The 20,760-nt window shown below is 33.5% G+C and overlaps 2 protein-coding genes across 2 annotated transcripts; one reads left to right on the forward strand and one right to left on the reverse strand.

Annotated features, from left to right (window-relative positions):
* Positions 1-1,569: 1,569 nt before the first annotated feature.
* Positions 1,570-3,324, reverse strand: LOC148575251 (uncharacterized). Its single transcript, XM_088506140.1, has one exon. The coding sequence runs from the start codon at positions 3,322-3,324 to the stop codon at positions 1,570-1,572; it is 1,755 nt and encodes a 584-aa protein (XP_088362266.1).
* Positions 3,325-6,466: 3,142 nt separating this feature from the next.
* LOC110269296 (uncharacterized) lies at positions 6,467-7,125 on the forward strand. Its single transcript, XM_021117038.2, has 2 exons — positions 6,467-6,661; positions 6,773-7,125. Exons 1-2 carry the CDS (start codon positions 6,529-6,531, stop codon positions 7,123-7,125), a joined length of 486 nt encoding a protein of 161 aa, XP_020972697.2. The 5' UTR covers positions 6,467-6,528.
* The last annotated feature ends 13,635 nt before the right edge of the window (positions 7,126-20,760 follow it).

Consider the following 20,760-nt stretch of genomic DNA (forward strand, 5'->3'; position numbering starts at 1 on the left):
TCTCAGGATAATTTTTCAGAAACTTCCATTCCCTGGGCCTTCTGATTTGTGTTGAAGATCCAGGTTCCTCTTGATCAATAATAGCTTTTGCATCAATGTTTTCTGCTGTGACAGGAGATAATTCCAAATTGTCTCCTGCAGAATTGGAATTTTCGCAGCTAACAGGTGTAACTTCATGAGAACTTGGATTTTATGGAACTGGTTCAGTGTTCTTTGGTAATTCATCTTCAAAACCTGGACTATCATCAATGCAAACACTGGGAACATTGTTAGATTCACAGAATGTGACATGCATGGTTTCCTCAACAGTTTTGGAGTTCTTGTTATAAACTCTATAGGCCTTGCTATTAGTGGAATAACCAAGAAAAATCCCTTCATGTGTTTTAGGATCAAATTTTCCTAAATTTTCTTTGATATTCAGAATGAAACACTTGCAGCCAAACACATGAAAATAACTAAGATTAGGAGGATGCCCTTTCCAAAGTTCATATGGGGTTTTCTTCAAAAACTTCCTAATGATGGTTCTATTTAAAACATAGCAAGCTGTATTCACAGGTTCAGCCCATAAGAACTTGGAGATTTCATATTCACATAACATAGCTCTAGCCATTTCTTATAAACTTCTATTTCTTATCTCAACAACACCATTTTGTTGAGGTGTTCTTGGACAAGAGAAGTTATGTGATATGCCTTGTTCATCACAAAAATATTCAAAGTATTGATTTTCAAATTCTTTACCATGATCACTTCTTATTGAAACAATTTTTGAACCTTTTTCATTTTGAATCTTTTTGCTGAACTTTTCAAAAACAGAAAAAGCCTCATGTTTATGAGCAAGAAAGAACACCCATCCAAATCCAGTATAGTCATCCATAATTACCATGCCATAACTCTTTCCTCCAAGACTTTGAGTTCTAGTAGGTCCAAACAGATCAAGATGCAACAACTCCAATGGTTTCTTAGTAGAGACATCTTCCTTGGGTTTGAAAGAGGTTTTAATTTGTTTACCCATTTGACAAGCATTACAAATGATGTCCTTATCAAATTTTATATTAGGAAGACCTCTAACTAAGCCTCTCTTTACAAGCTTAGAGATTTGGAACATGCTAGCATGTCCTAACCTCTTATGCCACATCCATTTTTCAGATTCCATTGAAGAGAAACAAGTTACATTTTGAACTTTTAGATCATCTAGAGTGATACCATAAACATTGTCACTTCTTTTGGCAACAAATAAAACAGCCCCTGTTTTCTCATTTATGACTCTACAATCAGATTTTCTAAAGGTTACAGCATATCCAAGATCACACAATTGACTTATGCTCAATAGATTATGCTTTAACCCATCAACTAAAAAGATACTATCAATGCAAGTTGAAAAATCTTTACCAACCTTACCAATGGCAATTATTTTACCTTTACTATTATCTCCAAAAGTGACAAATCCTCCATTATACTTGTTGAGTTTAATGAAGAAAGTATCCCTTCCGGTCATATGCCTTGAACATCCACTATCAAGATACCACATGTCCATTTTCTTCTTGGATGCAAGGCAAACCTGCATGTTCTTCAACTAACCTTAGGTATCCAAATCCATTTGGATCCTTTGATGTGAAATCTTCTTGGTTGCCCAAGAGCATTATAATCATGAACAACTTTATATAATTTACTATCATTACCAAAAGACTTAAGAAAGATGAAACATTGAGGAGGATCATGACCATTTCTATTGCACTTGTAGCAATGATTCTTGCTTACTGATTTTTGAGGTTTGCTGAATCCTTTTGGTTTGAAAAGCTTGGAAGAGGAGGCTTTAGATTTTTTAAAGTTTTGTTTGAAAACAACCTTGTTTTTCTCTATGAATCCAAGTCCAAATTTTTCAGATCCAAACCTTTGACTAGCAAGTAGTTTGTTCAGATTTTGAGAACTTTGAACAAACTTTGCTAAGTCTTCATTCAAATTTTTTATTTGTTCATTCAGCTTTTTGTTTTCAGAAATCAAATCAGTGGAAGCAGTAACTTCATGCTTGAGTTTGAATTTTTCTAATTCAGCTCGCAAGGCAATGTTTTCTTCTTTTAAAAACTTTTCATTGCTAGTTTCATTTGCCTTAACCTTTTTCAAAAGAAGATCATTTTCTGTCCTCAAAGCCTCATTTTCTTTCTTACATTTAGCATACTTATCCAAGACTTTCTTAGAGTTCACAGAAATGTCTTTGATAATGTAGTGCAATTCATCAATAGATAAGTCAGAGAGATCTACCTCATCTTCATCATTATGATCTGCCATCAGACATAGTTGAGCTTCTTGATCTGAGCTCTCTGAGCTGGTGTCGTTCTCCAAGTCCTCCCATGTTGCCATCATCACCTTCTTTTTGTCTTTCTTGGATTTTTCGCCTTTCTTAAGTTGAGGGCAATCTGACTTGAAGTGACCAGGCTCCTTGCAGTGATGGCATGTGAACTTGACTTGATCTTTCTTGACATCTTTGGATGAAGAGCTTCCTTTGCCTTTGTTTTTGTATCTCAGTAGTCTTCTCATTTTTCTTGCAAAGAGCACCATTTCTTCATCTGAGAAACTGTCATCAGATTCTTCTCCTTGGGCTGTCATTCTTGATTTTAGTGCTATACTTTTCTTTTTGTCATCTTTGTCTTGAGACATGTGAGTGGTTTCATAAGCCAGCAGCTTGCCTCTCAGCTCATCATAGGTGATTTTGATCAAATCATTCCTTTCAGAGATGGCTGTGCTTTTCACTTCCCACTTCTTAGTAAGACTTCTCAGAATCTTCCTTACTAAGGTTTCTTCAGAGTAGTTTCTTCCCATGGCATCCAGATTGTTGATGATTATTGAGAACCTTTCGAACATTTGATCGATGCTCTCATCCTCCTTCATACTAAATATTTCATACTCCTTCATTAGCATGTCAATTCTGGTCTCCCTCACTTGCTTAGTGCCTTCATGAGTGAGTCTAAGCTTATCCCAAATTTCTTTAGCCGTTTTGCACCTTGACACTTTTCTGAACTCTTCGAAACTGATTGCACAGTGCATCAGGTTGATTGCCTTGGCATTGAGTTCAACCTTCTTCTTTTCTTCATCTGTCCATTCACTGTCTTCCTTTGCCACTACTTCTCCATCAGCATTCTGTTTGGTGGGAATGTCTGGTCCGTTGAGAATGATCTTCCAGGTGTTGTAGTCGATTGACTGCACGAAGATTCTCATTCTTTCTTTCCAGTAGGAATAGTTGCTGCTATTGAAGTAGGGAGGTCTATTATTAGACTGCCCTTCAGTAAGAGTGAAAGCCACGATATTGGGATTCAAGTTGTTGGCCATGGATCTTTACTCCAAGCTGTGAAGCTTGCCATCTTGAGACCTTGCTCTGGATACTAATTGATGGTTCTAGTTGAACTTGAGAAGAGGGGTTGAATCAAGTTGGCTTAAAACTTAAAGTTTCAAACTCTGTTTTTGCTGTTGCTCGAGTTGCAGGAGATTATTTGAAATTATCTCATACGCAGAACATTAAAAGTGTAGAGAAGAGGAGAAAGAGGCCAGCATGTATCCTGGTTCAGATTCTCAGTGCCATGAATCCTACATCCAGTCTCTACCACAAACCATGGTGGAATTTTCACTATAATTCTTAAGTTACATACACCAATACTATTGAATTACTCCCTAATTCAACTAGTATCTACCCTTAAGCTTTCTTCACCAAAGCTTAGCAACCCCAAAGAGCTATCCCAACTTGGAAGGGGAATCTACACAGATTCAATTCTCACTAAGTGCTAACCTAAGTTGGCAAGGGGAACTAATCCTAGTTCATAAACCCAAATTACATCAGAAAAATAGTGGCTATTTTGCATCACTCTTGCCTTTTCTCTCTTGGCTTTTGATCCTCACATAATTGTCTTTTTCAAAACAGAAAATAACGCAAGACAGCCATAACAAAAAATCAGAATTAAGCTTGAGTAGAAGAAAGAGATTTCAGCTCTGTGTTAGAGATGGTGCTCTGAATGTGTGTGCTCTCTTTCTTGACTTGAAATGATGGAATGAGACTTCTTATATATCTTCAGCTTGCCTAGAATTTCTGCCTCTTCCATTTTCTTGTGCCAGCTGCTCGTTGGAGCTGTCCTTGATAGCATGCAGTCCTTTCTTCATCTTGCTCCACCATCTCTGCTGTCCGAGGAGCTCGACCACTACTCCTGCTGTCCTTTGCTTGGCCTTCTTCCAAGGCATGCTCTCCTTTTTCATTTTGCTCCATTTCCCTGCTGCTGCTGCTATGTGCAAGTTTGTTTTTTTTTCATAACCACGATCCTAGTTTTACTCAGCTGATGTCCTTGGGTTAGTGGTTGTGCCCTTGTGTCCTTGCTTGCTTTTGCAGAGCCACACTTGTCCTTGCTGTGTTGTTGCTTCCTTTGTTTTCCAGCTGTCTTGTTTTGCTTGTGATGTAGACAGCTGTCCCTTTTTTTTCTTTTGCCAAATGTATAGCCTTTCATTTTTGCTGAACGGTGTAATAAGGATGAAGTATTGGGTTTGTGCATTTGCTTGGAACATCAAAGGAATGAACAAGTAGCATTGTTTGTCTGTGAGACTAATGGGCCTGCCACAATAAAACACACATTAAACAACATTGGGCTTTCAACCCAAACAATGTTTGTCATCATAACTTAACTTAAAATCAAACTAGGCTCAACAAACCTAAACAAAGTTATATCCTCAAAATAAAAATTTATGTATGTTAACCTAAACAAAGTTAATAAAAATTTATACATCTTTTTTTTTTCATTACGGTATTACTTTCATTTAGGTTAACATACATAAATTTTGATTTTGAGCATATAACTTTGTTTAGGTTAACAAATACCTACATTTCAATTTTGAGTATATATATATATTCCAACAAAATGTAATAATGTAAGAAAAATGTTTTAGAATAGAAAAGAATAAGAGAGATTTTGACAAGAATTAAAGGAGAGAGATAATTTTTTTAAAAAAATTTTTAAGAAGAAAAGATACAATTACTAATTTTTTGATTGTCAATTACATTTCTATTAAAATTAATAGTATCAAAAAATATTTTAAATTTAATATTATCAAGAAAAAATAAAAAAATTATATAAGGACTAATTTGATTAATTTTTAAAATTTTTGGGATAAAAATGACTTACGTCTGAACTTTCAAGGACTATTTTGATTATAAATAACTTTTTTATATGTTAAGTGCCACGTGGTATGCCACGTGTCACTGACCTGACACGTGGCATGCCACGTGTCACCGATCTGACATGTCAACCAATCATATTATGACACGTGGCATTAGCCCTCCACGTCATCATCCAACTGACGGAAGGACTAACGTGACCAATCATGTACCTTTCAAAAACAATTTTGATTATCTTTATCTTTTGAGAACCAAAATAGAGATTGGGGTATCTTTCAGAGACAATTTTAGCTATTTATTCATTTATATTAACATATCATATATTATTAATTGACGCATTATATTTTTATTAAATAGAATTGAATCATATTTTAATACGTGACATTAAGTATTTCATTAGTATATCACGTTATTATGCTGATAATAAAAAAAACATTACATGATCAGTAAATATTATTATTTTTTATCAGTATTTAGTTATTTATAATTTTTTTATCAAAGATAAAAAGACTTGAATTTACGACCTCTTAGGTGAGTATGGAGAGAGTGAGAAATTATATCATTTGAGTTATAATTTATTGGTGGCTATTTATAATTTATATGTATATTCATAGACACTTTATACATAAAAAACATATAATTTATATTTATATTTACTAGAATTTTATACACATAAATTAATATAATTTATACCCATATTTTTTAAAATTTACACACATAAATTAATAAAATTTATTTAATAAAATAATTTAATATTTATATTGGTTAAATAATAATAAAAAAATTAAAAATTAATGAAGTCATGAGTTTTTTCAAAAAAAAAAAAAACTTAAAAAGACTAATGTGAGTTATGGAATAGAAATTCAAAATCCAAATAAGAAAAACGAAAATTCGAGTGAAAATTCAAGAAACATTTCCAGACTCAACTTGATATCATGGCAAAGGCAATATAGTGCAGGAAAAGTACCTGATATGTGGTGTATGTGGGCATGGAGCCCAAGAAGGCAAAGATTGTGCAGACACGCAGAATAGACTCTATTCCTCAATAATAAAAAAATAATAATAATAATAATAATAATAATAATAATAATGTAATTATTACTATTATATTATAATGGATGATAGGATTTAATTTGATGTGTCATGTCTCCACTCGATCCATCACATACGTGTCACTGTTCAATGCATCACACACCCCATTTTCACTCCACAAACTCTTAATTACTAAATGGTTACCCTCTTCCATAAGTGTTTGTGTCTTTGTGCACTATGCACAATTCCAACAATAAATAGTGCTAACTTCCAAATATTCCACAACAAACTAAGCACCTATCACAAAATATTATTATTCAAAATTCTTGGCTACTTGTTCCTTTACCATGGAAGAAGAAGAAATCGGAAGCATCAATCATGGTGTGTTTGGCACGGTGGATGATGATTCTACTAGAAGATATTTTGGTTATGCTTATGCTGAAGAATCATGTGTCAATGAGGGAGAGTTTAAGGTTTCAGGTAATACTATTAACATCTCAAACTATGGAATAATTAATAATAATAAAAATAATAATGATGATGCACAATATTATTATTGTTACTCCTTATTGGAGGCTATGCCTCTTCCAGGGCCTACTTGGTCTACAACTCCACCTTCTTTGTTGGCTGAGCCACCACCACCACCACCCTCATCAACCACCATTGAAGAGTGTTGTTGGCTAGGGTTTCTAGAAGGGTTAGAAGATAATGGCAAAATGGTCATTAGTGATGGTAATTTGGACTTGGACCACCATTTAGGACTTGAACATGGTGTTGTTGATTCTAATAATAATAATAATAATAATAATAATAATAATAATAATAATAATAATAATAATAAGGTTTCTAGGAATGAATTGTCATCACCTTTTGTGGATGATGAATTGGAACTTAGTTATTGCCCAGATGATTGGTTGGTGATTCCATCAATGGAGAATAATTAATGATTTGTAAGATATGATTATGTCTTAGGATATTTTGTTTTTCATGATAGAAATGTCTAAAGTTCGAATATAATGACTAATCTCTTATTGATTTGTAGTCATATCAATAGATATTAATTAGAGTTGACTCTAGAGTTTTAAATTTCTAATTACTTAGTACATTGATGTTATTGTTGGACAAAATTAACTTTTGTTGTTTCTAGTGGATTATTATGCGTTACATATTATTCCTCTTATTTGATATTTTATAACGTTCTTTTCAACATATATATCTCTGCTTTGAGTTAGTTTCCATTGTATGTGTTATTACGAACAGAAATGCTAGGGCAATAGAATTTATTTTTTTGCCCATCGTTTAGTTATTAACTCACTCTAACAATTTAATAACATATTTTATCTCATATTTTTAAACAGTAATAATTAACTAATAGTAAAAAATAATAAATTTTGATAATCTTTTAATATTTTTTTATTACAAATTCACTGCTCATTCAACAAATTTAAGCTACCAATTGATAGTTCAATGCTACTCTTCTCTTATTCTAAATTCTAATAATTCATGGAAGCTAATTAAGCAACTTGTTATTTGTTCTGGACATTAAAAAAAAACCTAGTCAGGCTAGATTCCATGTAAAAATTAAAAAAGAAAGGCCCTTAAATGACATCAACAAAAGACTAAGGATTTCAATCAAGTTATATTGATTTAGTGGTTAGTTTGTCCGTTTAAGCAATTGTCGGGGGTTCGAATTTCATTTTGTGTATGCAGCAATCCATTAGCAAGTAACAAATTTTTAAATGAAACTTCGATTCACAACAAATTAGTCCTTAGCCTCTCGAATTGAAGAATATCGTAGAAAAATAAAAAAGACCAAAAATTTTTTTTTGTTTTGTTTTCTCTATGTATACAATTTCAATGCGTCAAAGAGGGTTCAAAATTAAAACAAATGGTAAAAGTATATAATGTATTTCATAAGCGCTCATTGAAATTAGTATCAAGATAGATAGATTAATAGGTGATGAGTTCAGTTTAATTTTTCCTTTTACAAGCAATAGATATATAATTTCAACATGTAAGCATTTAGACGTGTATATATTCCACCCAAACTTTTATTTAAAAAAAATGCAATGTTTTAGTAGAACTCAAAAAAGCAGCAGCATGAAGCTTTAAAAAATAATTAATTCTTAGAGTACACTTTAATGGAAAAACAGATTGATGAATTAGATTAATTAATACAATCAATAACTAAAAAAATGTCGAAAGAAATCTCTGCTAAGGTTCTAAGGCAGGTTGAAGACCTGTTTGACGGAATACTAAAAAAGTCAAAACCAGAAATAATGTTGACTTAAACCAACAATTAGAAGACATGGACATTGCTAATCCAAGCGAAAGTGCATCTCCTATTATGAACAAAGTGTCATACAAGGATTCTCTTCTCACTCTAACGGGTCCTAGCAGCACCGGAAATAATTTGGAGGGTGATCCTACTGATTAAGAGACATTAGATCCCAAAGACAGATGGTATAATGATGCGAAGAAAGATGATCAAGAGGAGAAATCGTTTGATCCTTGCCCTAAGATCCCAGTATTTCAAGAAGAGTTCGAGAAATGGTGTAAGCCATGAAAATATGCGCTCATTGTCAAAGTGTTGGGGAAGAGAGTAGGCTTTGGCTTCATGGAACAACGTTTTAAAAGAGACTGAAATAGCAAAGGTAAGATTAACGTTATTGATGATATAGACCATGACTATTTCTTGGTTCATTTTACAGATGAAGCAGATTATTCCCATGTACTTATGGAAGGGCCATAGATGGTGGTGGGACATTATTTGATTGTCCCGCGTTGGAGACCTTTCTTCCTGGAATCGGAGAAAGCTGTATGGAAGATTGCTGCTTGGATTCGTATTCCAAACCTCCCTATAGAATTATATAATCATAGATTCCTGTGGCGAGTTGGCTCAACTTTAGGACACATGCTCAAAATCGACCGCACAACTTTTATCCATTCTAGAGACTGCTTTGCTCGGATCTGTATTGAGATTGACCTTGCCAAGAAATTAATTTCTAGGATCTCGATTCTTGGCTCGAAATTGAATATTGAGTATGAAGGGTTATATCAAATTTGCTTTTCCTGTAGTAAATATGGCCATCGATTGGATCATTGTCTTGAATTACCGAAAAATCTTCATATAGCAAATAGGGAAGATGGAGTTGCGGCGGAGGCTAACACCAACCAGGAGAGCCAGAATGCTGAAGGAGTTGGGCATCAAAAAGGAAAGAATCAAGAATTTGAGAATAAGCAAGAATCGTGCTATAATCAAGAACCTCCCAATTTTGGCCTGTGGATGATGATTAAACGACCAATTAGAAGGAAGAAAGGGACATCATATTCGAAAATCTGGTGGAAAGAATCATAGGATAGTGCCAAACGCGAAAACAAGAGATAGTTTTCAACAAGGATTCCTAAATTATTGAGAATGGATCTCGCTTTAATGCTTACATGAAGAATGGGAGCTAAATACGCACGTTACCGTAGTGCATGGAAACGCAGATACTATAAAAGCTAATAAGATTAGGCCTGAGACTTCCAAGGCCCATAAAGGTAAAGAAATTTTACAAACCACCCAGAAAAAATTATTGAGGCCAGGTGCAGGTAAGAACCCACAATCAAGGAAAAGAACTCTCCCCTTCTAAAACTAGGCCCTATTTGAATGACAAAGGGGCCAAGCCCAATGCCAAGGTGGTTGGGAAGGAAGCCTCGACACCGCTTGGGAGTTCCAAGATTGTGACCACTCCCACTCCTAAATCGAAGAACCCTGAAGTTGAAGTCATGGAAAGTGTTGTCACAGAGTACATGTGTCAGTTTACTCGTGAACAATATGAGGGTTTCATGGCCACGAAGAATGCGAATTCAAATCTTGAAGCCTATGCTATTCGTAACAATCCAATGATAATCCCTAGTTCGAACCAATCTTCACCTCTCTTCCAAGATGTAGGACACGATTCGGGGGCAAATTTAGGAAGACCGCCTGATGTTTTGATGAAGGAGTCTATAATTGGCAGATCGACGAACAGGGGATCCTGCAACATTGAATGCTGATGCAAATGCCGTTGTCCTGGCATAGCTATCGCCCGTGGTGGTTCTCCCATTGTTTCCTTGACAATGATGAATATTATAAGCTAGAATTGCAGGGGTGCAGGAGGTAAAACCTTTCCTTCTCTAATTTGGGAAATCATGGGTGAATATAATGCTAATTTTATCATTCTTCTGAGAATCACATCAGTGGTCCAAGGGGAGAAGCTGTTAAAAACAAAACCGGATTTGACAGTTCTTTCATGGTGGAGGCGAATGGCCACTCGGGGGATATTTGGTGCCTGTGGGACTCTTCTACCTAGAAGGTGAATGTTCTAGAGCATAATAGACAGATTATCCACCTCATGATTTCTGGTAATAATTCTAATCCCTAGTTGCTCTCTATTATGTACGGTAGCTCACAACGGCTCACTAGGAGAAATTCTCTAGAATAGCATTCCCAACTTGTCTGATAGTGTTAATCTTTCTTGGTGTATCTTAGGAGATTTTAATGTTATTTTACATTATTATGAGAGGAATGGTGGCTCTAGTAGAATTGATAGAGGAGCTTGTACTGAGTTCCAAAGTCGTGTTTCCGATTGCAGGCTTGTTGACCTGGGTTATGTATGTAACACCTTAATACTTTTAAACTGAGTTAAGCTTTGTTTGGATTATATTTAGTAGCTAATATTCAAAATCTTGCAAAATTTTTATTTTAAAACAAATGTGAAATATTTATATAAAATAATTTATAGATAAAAATATTGAATAATTAGTTTTTATTAGAATAGTTACTAGTTGAAAAATATAAGTGGATTTGAAAATACTAACAAGAAAAACCGGTGTGCTAAACTATGAAGGCACAACAATGACAAGCTTTACTCATACCAAATAAAAAAGGAAACATAATAGTTACAATTGCAATCAGTCAATAAGGATAAAACAAGACACATAGGAAATCCTAATTCTCTTAATTTGTTTAACTATGGCTAAAACAATCGCATATTCTTCCTTCTTAAGGTAAACGTTTAATGTTTTGTACCTACGTCCTTGATAGCTTGCTCCCACTAGTGCACCTGTCTTTTCACCTCAACTGTATTGCTTCGTACTGCATCGTTCCTGAAGATGGTACGGAGAGAGGGGTGAGAAACAAAAGTTTCTTAGTAGTTTATCTATATGGTGCCATCGTATTCATTCCCAGCCACTCCGAGTTTTAAAATAAAAACAGTGATGATGCAATGTTGTTCAATTATTATTTTCAAAAGTCTTGATTAGTCGAAGTGGTGTGACTTTTAGATGCTTCCCATTTACTTATGTTATGACATATGTAATGCATACAAAATGCCTATAGCGTTAAAACATATAAAGGTAACTCATAAACCTTGGTATGATGTTCTCATAGGCCATAAAGCAAGACGAAATAAATAATAAATAAGAGAAGAATAGTAACATTGTCATAGATAAGTCAAACAGAATAGATCTGAATAAAATAAAGATCTTAAACAATATCATACATCATACAAAAAGGGACTTTAGAAAAAAGAAGGGTCTGTGAATGCAATAATAAACATAATCATAAAAAAAAATAAAAGAAGAACAATCATGATCACACTTTTCATTGCACTTTTCATTACTTTTTCTCGTAGCTTTTATGGCAGGTATTGAGCTCAAACCGGTATAAAAGGTGGGAGTCCCCTTCCCTTATCGAAGGTTCTTATCCCAAACGTTTTGGCGATCACCTTCCCTTACCGAAGGATCACCTCGATCGATCACCTTCCCTTACCGAAGGATCATATCGATATCTTGTCTTTGGGGGTCACCTTCCGTTACCGAAGGATCATTCCCTCAGTTCAATTTACAATCAAGGTTATTTAGACATACACAAGAAAAGAGTTATATCAACAAAGATATCTTATTATATAAAATTGATGGGAGTCTCCTTCCCTTACCGAAGGTTCCCAAAAATTTGTCGATTACCTTCCCTTACCGAAGGATCATCTCGATTATCTTGTCTTTGGGGTCACCTTCCCTTATCGAAGGATCATTCCCTCAGTTCTTTATGCACATAAGATTTTTATTATAATGCATAATGCGTATGAAGGGAAGAGACATTATACCATGACATGTAATGCCAACATCTATATATGACATAAAAATTAGCATAAAACCCCTACCTCGAGTGAAGTTCCGCTAGGTATTCTGATGCAAATAGATGCGGTTTGTTAGTGAAGAGAGACTTGTTTCATGGCTAGACTTTGTGTATACTAGAATGTTTTGTATAGAAAAATGGAATAGAATGATAAAGGGAGGATCAAATAGCTCTCAGGTATGTGCAGATTATGTTAGGAGGCATTTAGGTGAAATCTTCAATCTGGATCGTCACTTTGTGAGCTCTATAACTTTTTTCTACGTTTGGAATTTGGAATTATCTATTAGAGACAAATTTATAGATAATTGAATTAGCTTTAAAACGAATCTTAAACGAAGTCAATCGGATAACCACAGCTTGAGATATTTCTGAAATATTGTTAGTATATCAGGCTGGCTGATAAGAGCGCGAGTTTCTATTCTGAACTTGTAACCGATTTATCTACCTAATTTAATTTGAATTTGATTTTATACTGAACTTAAGGAATAGAGCTAGTATTCTTATCTTTTCATATAACAAAATATCATTCAAATCTAATAAATGTAGAATTAGTTATGACTATGTTTTAAAAGGTTGTTTACTGTCGGTTAGAGATTTACTACCACTAGTGCTTTCATATGTTTAAATTTTAAATTCAAATCTTAAATCATTACCATTTTAATTAATTAATTAGTTATTAAAAAAATGACTTGATTCAAAAAGTTGGGATTTTACATTCTCACCCCCTTAAAAAAGAATTTTGTCCTCAAAATTCGTGTCTCCTAAGAAGATACTAATTCAACCTCACTTATCCTAGTAGATTTTATCTACATTTTCTTTCTATAGGGATATATCATATATGATAGTTCCAACATAAGTAAGTTCAATCAAGAAAACACAAAGACATACATGTACTCTCGGTAAAAAGACCTTAAAAAATGAATTTGCATATGAAAACTTGGATGATAAACATATTGTATGCATGTAAAAGAAGAAAAGAAAGGAATAATGCTATAAAGATAACAGGGCATCATACGACAACAACATAGATGATAAATAATAGAATAGAACATGACGCATGCCAAACATATATAAAAAGGTAATAAAACATAATTTTCTACTATTTTTTAAATATATATATATATATATATATATATATATATATATATATTTTGAGAATATCTCATGTGCATTTTTCTATATTTTTAAGTATGAGTATGGTGTTCTTAGACAATCCATATTTTGACCTTTAACACATGCACATTTTGATCAAATAGTTATGGCAATAAAGCTCAAATAAAAACATTTAGGGGGCACACTAACCTTGACTATTAGATGATTACATATCATATAGAAAAGATTTCATTGTATAACACTAATTATAACTAAATGATAATAATTTAATCTGGCAAACATAGAATATAGCCCTATGGGATCAAATTGCTCTGATACCAAAATGTAATACCCTAATACTTTTAAACTGAGTTAATCTTTGTTTGGATTATATTTAGTAGCTGATATTCAAAACCTTGCAAAATTTTTCTTTTAAAACAAATGTGAAATATTTATATAAAATAATTTATAGATAAAAATATTGAATAATTAGTTTTTATTAGAATAGTTACTAGTTGAAAAATATAAGTGGATTTAAAAATACTAACATGAAAAATCGGTGTGCTAAACTATGAAGGCACAATAATGACAAGCTTTAATCATACCAAATAAAAAAGAAAACATAATAGTTACAATTGCAATCAGTCAATAAGGATAAAACAAGACACATAAGAAATTCTAATTCTCTTAATTTGTTTAACTATGGCTAAAACAATCACATATTCTTCCTTCTTAAGGTAAACGTTTAATGTTTTGTATCTACGTTCTCGATAACTTGCTCCCACTAGTGCACCTGTCTTTTCACCTCAACTGTATTGCTTCGTACTGCATCGTTCCTGAAGATGGTACGAAGAGAGGGGTGAGAAACAAAAGTTTCTCAGTAGTTTATCTATATGGTGTCATCGTATTCATCCCCAGCCACTCTGAGTTTTAAAATAAAAACAGTGATGATGCAATGTTGTTCAATTATTATTTTCAAAAGTCTTGATTAGTCGAAGTGGTGTGACTTTTAGATGCTTCCCATTTACTTATGTTATGACATGTGTAATGCATACAAAATGCCTATAGCGTTAAAACATATAAAGGTAACTCATAAACCTTGGTATGATGTTCTCATAGGCCATAAAGCAAGACGAAATAAATAATAAATAAGAGAAGAATAGTAATATTGTCATAGATAAGTCAAACAGAATAGATCTGAATAAAATAAAGATCTTAAACAATATCATACATCATACAAAAAGGGACTTTAGAAAAAAGAAGGATCTTTGAATGCAATAATAAACATAATCATAAAAAAAGATAAAAGAAGAATAATCATGATCACACTTTTCATTGCACTTTTCATTACTTTTTCTCGTAGCTTTTATGGCAGGTATTGAGCTCAAACCGGTATAAAAGGTGGGAGTCCCCTTCCCTTACCGAATGTTCTTATCCCAAACGTTTTGGCGATCACCTTCCCTTACCGAAGGATCATATCGATATCTTGTCTTTGGGGGTCACCTTCCCTTACCGAAGGATCATTCCCTCAGTTCAATTTATAATCAAGGTTATTTAGACATACACAAGAAAAGAGTTATATCAACAAATATATCTTATTATATAAAATTGATGGGAGTCTCCTTCCCTTACCGAAGGTTCCCAAAAGTTTTCCGATTACCTTCCCTTACCGAAGGATCATCTCGATTATCTTGTCTTTGGGGGTCACCTTCCCTTACCGAATGATCATTCCCTCAGTTCTTTATGCACATAAGATTTTTATTATAATGCATAATGCGTATGAAGGGAAGAGACATTATATCATGACATGTAATGCTAACATCTATATATGACATAAAAATTAGCATAAAATTCCTACCTCGAGTGAAGTTCCGCTAGGTATTCCGATGCAAATAGATGCGGTTTATTAGTGAAGAGAGACTTGTTTCATGGCTAGACTTTGTGTATACTAGAATGTTTTGTATAGAAAACGGGAATAGAATGATAAAGGAAGGATCAAATAGCTCTCAGGTATGTGCAGATTATGTTAGGAGGCATTTAGGTGAAATCTTCAATCTGAATCGTCACTTTGTGAGCCCTATAACTTTTTCTACGTTTGGAATTTGGAATTAGCTATTAGAGACAAATTTATAGATAATTGAATTAGCTTTAAAACGGATCTTAAACAAAGTCAATCGAATAACCACAGCTTGAGATATTTCCGAAATACTGTTAGTATATCAGGATGGCTGATAAGAGCGCGATTTTCTACTCTGAACTTGTAACCGATTTATCTACCTAATTTAATTTGAATTTGATTTTATACTGAACTTAAGGAATAGAGCTAATATTCTTATCTTTTCATATAACAAAATATCATTCAAATCTAATAAATGTAGAATTAGTTATGACTATATTTTAAAAGGTTGTTTACTGTCGGTTAGAGATTTACTACCACTAATGCTTTCATATGTTTAAATTTTAAATTCAAATCTTAAATTATTACCATTTTAATTAATTAATTAGTTATTAAAAAAATGTCTTGATTCAAAAAGTTGAGATGTTACAATGTAGGCTGGCCCTACACTTGGAGAAGAGGGAACCTTGTTGAAAGATTGGATAGGGATTTGAGTAATCTGGAATGGCAGCTGACTTTTTCAGAAGCTACTTTGAAGCACCTGCCCATGTTTAAATCCGATCATGTGCCTCTATGTCTTCAACTTTCTACTATTGGTTCTTACAATAGACAAAGAAGACCTTTCTGTTTTGTGGCTATGTGGCTATCATATCCAGACTTAAAAAACATGGTCAATAACTCCTGGGACATGAATAATTCTTGGTCTGAAGGCAGTAATAATTTTAATAATTCTTTGAAGACCTGAAACTCTAATGTGTTTGGGGATATTTTCAAGAAAAAGAAGATTCTTCTTAGAAGAATGCAGGGCATTTGCGTCTAGCCTTGCTCAGGGTCAATAATTTTTTGAAAAATCTTCAAATTGAACTTTGGAGAGAATACGAAAGTGTGCTTGCTCAAGAGGAGTTGTTGTGGTACCAAAAGTCAAGGTGCAAGTGGATCGAATTTGGAGACTGCAATACAAAGTATTTTCATGGATCCACCATGATCAGAAGAAGGAAAAAGAAGATGAACTCGCTCCTTAATTCTAATGGATATCTTATTACTGATAAAAATATTTTAGAAAATATGGCCCATTCTTTCTTTGTTGATTTATACCATGATGCTTTACCTGATGTTCCGTTTGTTCTAAATAATGCTTTCCCTTACCTAAGTGCAGAAGATTATAATTTTATTAGCAGGAATATGTTGGATTGAGAGATCCAAGAAGCTGTTTTTAATCTGGATAGCTTTAAAGCTCCTGGAAAAGATGGGCTGCAAGCGGCCTTCTTTCAAAATCAATGGGAGACAGTGGGGCTGATCTTTGCACTCTTGCTCAACAGATTATTGTGAATCCAGAAAAGATTGAGGAGTTGAATGAAATTCTGATAACCCTTATTCCTAAGACGAATCCGGTCACAAGCCTCAGCCAAATGCGCCCGATAAGCCTCTGTAATGCCACTTACAACGTCATCACTAAAATTCTGGCAAATTGTACAAGGAGTCTTATGGATAAGCTAGTTGCGCCGACCCAATGTAGTTTCATTCCTGGAAGACAAAGTACTAATAATATCATTATTTTTCAAGAAATTATTCACTCCATGAGAAATAAGAAGGGACCAAAAGGATGAATAGCGATCAAAATAGACCTTGAAAAAGTGTATGATAGGCTTAAGTTGAGTTTCATTAAATATACATTAAAGGAGATCAGCTTCCCAAACCGCATCAACGACCTTATCCTTTCTTGTATTTCTACTGCTAAGATGAGAATTTTGTGTAATGGAGAAGAGTTTAATGAATTTTTACCAAATAGAGGGATTCGTCAGAGTGATCCGATATCATCTTACATCTTTGTCCTGTGTACGAGCGCTTATCCCATTTAATAAATGCGGTTGTACAGTATGACTTTTGGAAATCCATCCGTATGAAGACGAATTCTCCTGAGATTTCACATCTATATTTTGCTGATGACCTAATCCTCATTAAAAAGAAAGAGTGTCTTTGGGCGAAAGTCCTCTGTTCTCAGTATAGGGGTGGGTATTATATCATCCCGAAGGTGGAGAGAAGGAGGAGCGAATCCAACTTGTGGAAAGGCGTATGCAAAGTATGGCCGGACATTCAACAGAACTATATTTGGCACGTTGGTGATGTTTCCAAGATTAATTTCTGAAACCATAATTGGATTGCAAATATGGGTTGTTTGACGCAATACACAAACTAGATAAATACTCAAATTGATACATATAGTACTCTGATGGATTTTCTTACTATTTTAGGGAGCTGGGATGAAGGTAAATTGGCTTGGCTTCCGGAGAAAATGATCAAGAAGATTGTAGCAATTCTCCCACCCTTTCCTTAAAAGAATGCTGATCTTATAGCTTTGAGTCTATCTTCGGACGGGACTTTCAAGATGAAGTCAGCATACCAGAAGATCCAGAAGAACCAAACAACCCAAACAAAATTCACAACATTATTTTGTGTTGGAGAGGTCGTGAACATATCCGTAGCTTCCTTTGGCTGGTGTCCGATAATGCTATTCTTACCAATGTGAAAAGAAGATGACATCACCTCACTCTTATTAGAACTTGCTCGAGATGCTTCTTACATGATGAAACCATTATTCATGTTCTCTGAGATTGTACCTTTGCTATTAGTATTTGGCTCCCTCTCATCTGAGATGTGGACATTAATAATTTTTTCAACCTTAATCTTCATGACTGGATGAGTTACAACCTGACCATCAATGGGGATTGACCCTGCCTCTTTGGGGTTACGATTTTGTCAATTTGGTACTTTAAGAGCAAGTTCATTTTTGATGGGGACACTACTGTTGTTCGGTCTAGAATTAATCAGGTGAAAGCTTAGTTCAATGAGATTATCCATAGCATCGGGCTTCTCATTCCCCACCATCATAATCGATCTGCTGGAAAGGAAGTTATCAAATGGATTCCTCTGATAGAAGGGTATATGAAGTTAAATGTTGATGGTTCATTTTTTTACCAAGCAAGCAGTGCCACATGCGGTGGCGTTCTGAGAAATCATCTTGGTCACTTTGTGAAGGGATTTACTTGCGGATAGCTGTTCCATAACTCTGTTTTGGGAGAATTGCTTATGGTCTCCGAATAGCATTAGCTAACAATTGTAATTTCTTGGTGATTGAATCAGATTCGACTGCAGCCGTTAACTTTGTGAAAAAAGGGTGTCTAGTTACACACCCCTGTGCCCTTTGTGGCTGATGTTGGCATCCTAGCCGGCCGTATTCAAATCATCGAATGGTCTCATACGTTGCATAAAACTAACTTTGTTGCAGATAATCTCGCAAAGAAAGGACATGACTTCTTTTTTGGACTACATGAATTTGCGGCTCCTCTCTTTGATGTTCAAAATTTACTTTTGCATGATATGTCTGGTGTTCCCCTCCTTAGAGGGTTTAGTTAGTGTTTGTTTTCTTCTTCTGAGTCCTTGACCCCTTTTATCACAAAAAAAAAGTACATTTTAATGTCCATGCTACTTAGTTTTTTTTTTTTTTTTTAGATATTTTATTTTACTTAGTTAATGAAAATAAACGAGTAAATATTTAATTTAATCTTTAAAAAAAATTAAATTGGATACTTTTATTTCGAATAAATTTTATTATTCTAAATTTTTTTTAGATGAATTGATTCCTTAGTAAAGGAATTAATTTTATTGTAATGATATTTTTTAAAATTTAATTGTTTTATAATAAAATTTGTTAGAAGTTTATTTGTTTAATCTTTCTTATGAGAATAATTTTTAAAAATTTCCAGAGTATAAAAAATAATTGATAATTAAAATGTTTAATTTAAAATCGTTAGAGATGACTTTAAATTTAATTGTTTACTCAAAATAAAAATAGCATAATTTTCAATCTATCATTATATTTTTGGTCGAATCAGTCAATACGTATAGCACTTAAATGAAAACTAAAAGGAGCCCAATCAAAGAACTGAGAGAAGGCCTAGGAATTATAGTAACAACATAAAGCCCAAGTCCAAAAACTTGAAGCCTATAATTGTTAGGTTTCAGAAAATTAAAAAAACTAGAAACATAGTTATGAGTTATCACAAAGTCACAAACAGCCCGAACTACTCCCCCCCCCCCCAAAAAAAAAAATTTCTTCTGTGAAGGTTTTTTAATCAAAGATTAAAAAAGTAAAAAAAAAAACACACACACAAACATATTTTATTATTTATTTTGTTTAAAGGAATTGTTAATGCAATTTTAAATTGAGAGCTTTTTATTGAAGGATTGAACTCATCAATACATTCTCTTTCTAAAGAATTGTTAATGTAATATTATTAGATTGAGAGTGTGATAGTTAGATAACACTCTTTTAGAGAATGAAGAGAGTTATAAGTACTTAAAGTTGAAAGTGTTGTATTCATTATACCATACATGAATAAGTAAAATACAAAGTCTGAGTTTCCTCTCTTCTCTGTTTTCATAACTCTCTCACAGTTTCTTGTTCATCAAGAAACTTCATACCCTTATAATAAATATTTGTAAACAAATGTATTGTATCAAATATTAGAAATTAGAATACAACTATAATAGACTAACAATATATAATATGCCGGTTACCAATGGAAATTTACTAATAATATACCTACATGGCTACATTACATGTTTATAACTAAAATTTTATTATCAATCTATTTTTTTATAAAAAATATTATTTGTATATTAAAATCAACTATTAAAATTATTATATATTTATGTATAAAGATATGTATTGTTTAATTCATTTTTAGAGTGTATTTTATATTTCAACCTAAATTTTATACAAATATCAATTTTGAGAGTTAAATCTCAAAGTGATCCTTGAGATTCACAAAATGCATCGATTTTATCCCTGACTTCCTAGTTGCACTATTTATATTGCCAAGATTGAATAAAATGCACTTAGTTGGTCCCTTACCTATTTTACAGCCAATTTGCTTGCTGTCGAGAGTGACATGACACTGACCTGGCAAATGACTGCCACGTCGGACAATATAAAATGTTGTCATGTTGATTTTGGCGCTAAATCCCTAATAAAACGACGTTGTTTCAAGATTAAGAGAGTTAAAACGTTCAAACCCCCCAAAGCAAAGTGATCACTTCGTCTTCTTCATTTTTGAAAATAGAACACTTCGCTCAAATTCCTGGCGTCTACGAGTGCTCGTGAGGGTTATTGTGGTGAAGCGATTTGGAGTTTGTTGGAACCTTGGT

This window comes from Arachis ipaensis, chromosome B2 (assembly GCF_059453495.1).
Source record: "Arachis ipaensis isolate K30076 ecotype BB chromosome B2, ASM5945349v1, whole genome shotgun sequence".
In the NCBI taxonomy this organism is placed as follows: domain Eukaryota; kingdom Viridiplantae; phylum Streptophyta; class Magnoliopsida; order Fabales; family Fabaceae; genus Arachis; species Arachis ipaensis.

What these genes read in the sequence shown, in the direction of transcription:
- LOC110269296 (XM_021117038.2), top strand. Translation starts at nt 6,529, where the DNA reads ATGGAAGAAGAAGAAATCGGAAGCATCAATCATGGTGTGTTTGGCACG. An exon ending in GGGAGAGTTTAAGGTTTCAG is followed by an intron (nt 6,662 to 6,772) that starts GTAATACTATTA and finishes TGCCTCTTCCAG; the next exon opens with GGCCTACTTGGTCTACAACT.
- LOC148575251 (XM_088506140.1), bottom strand. Translation starts at nt 3,324, where the DNA reads ATGGCCAACAACTTGAATCCCAATATCGTGGCTTTCACTCTTACTGAA.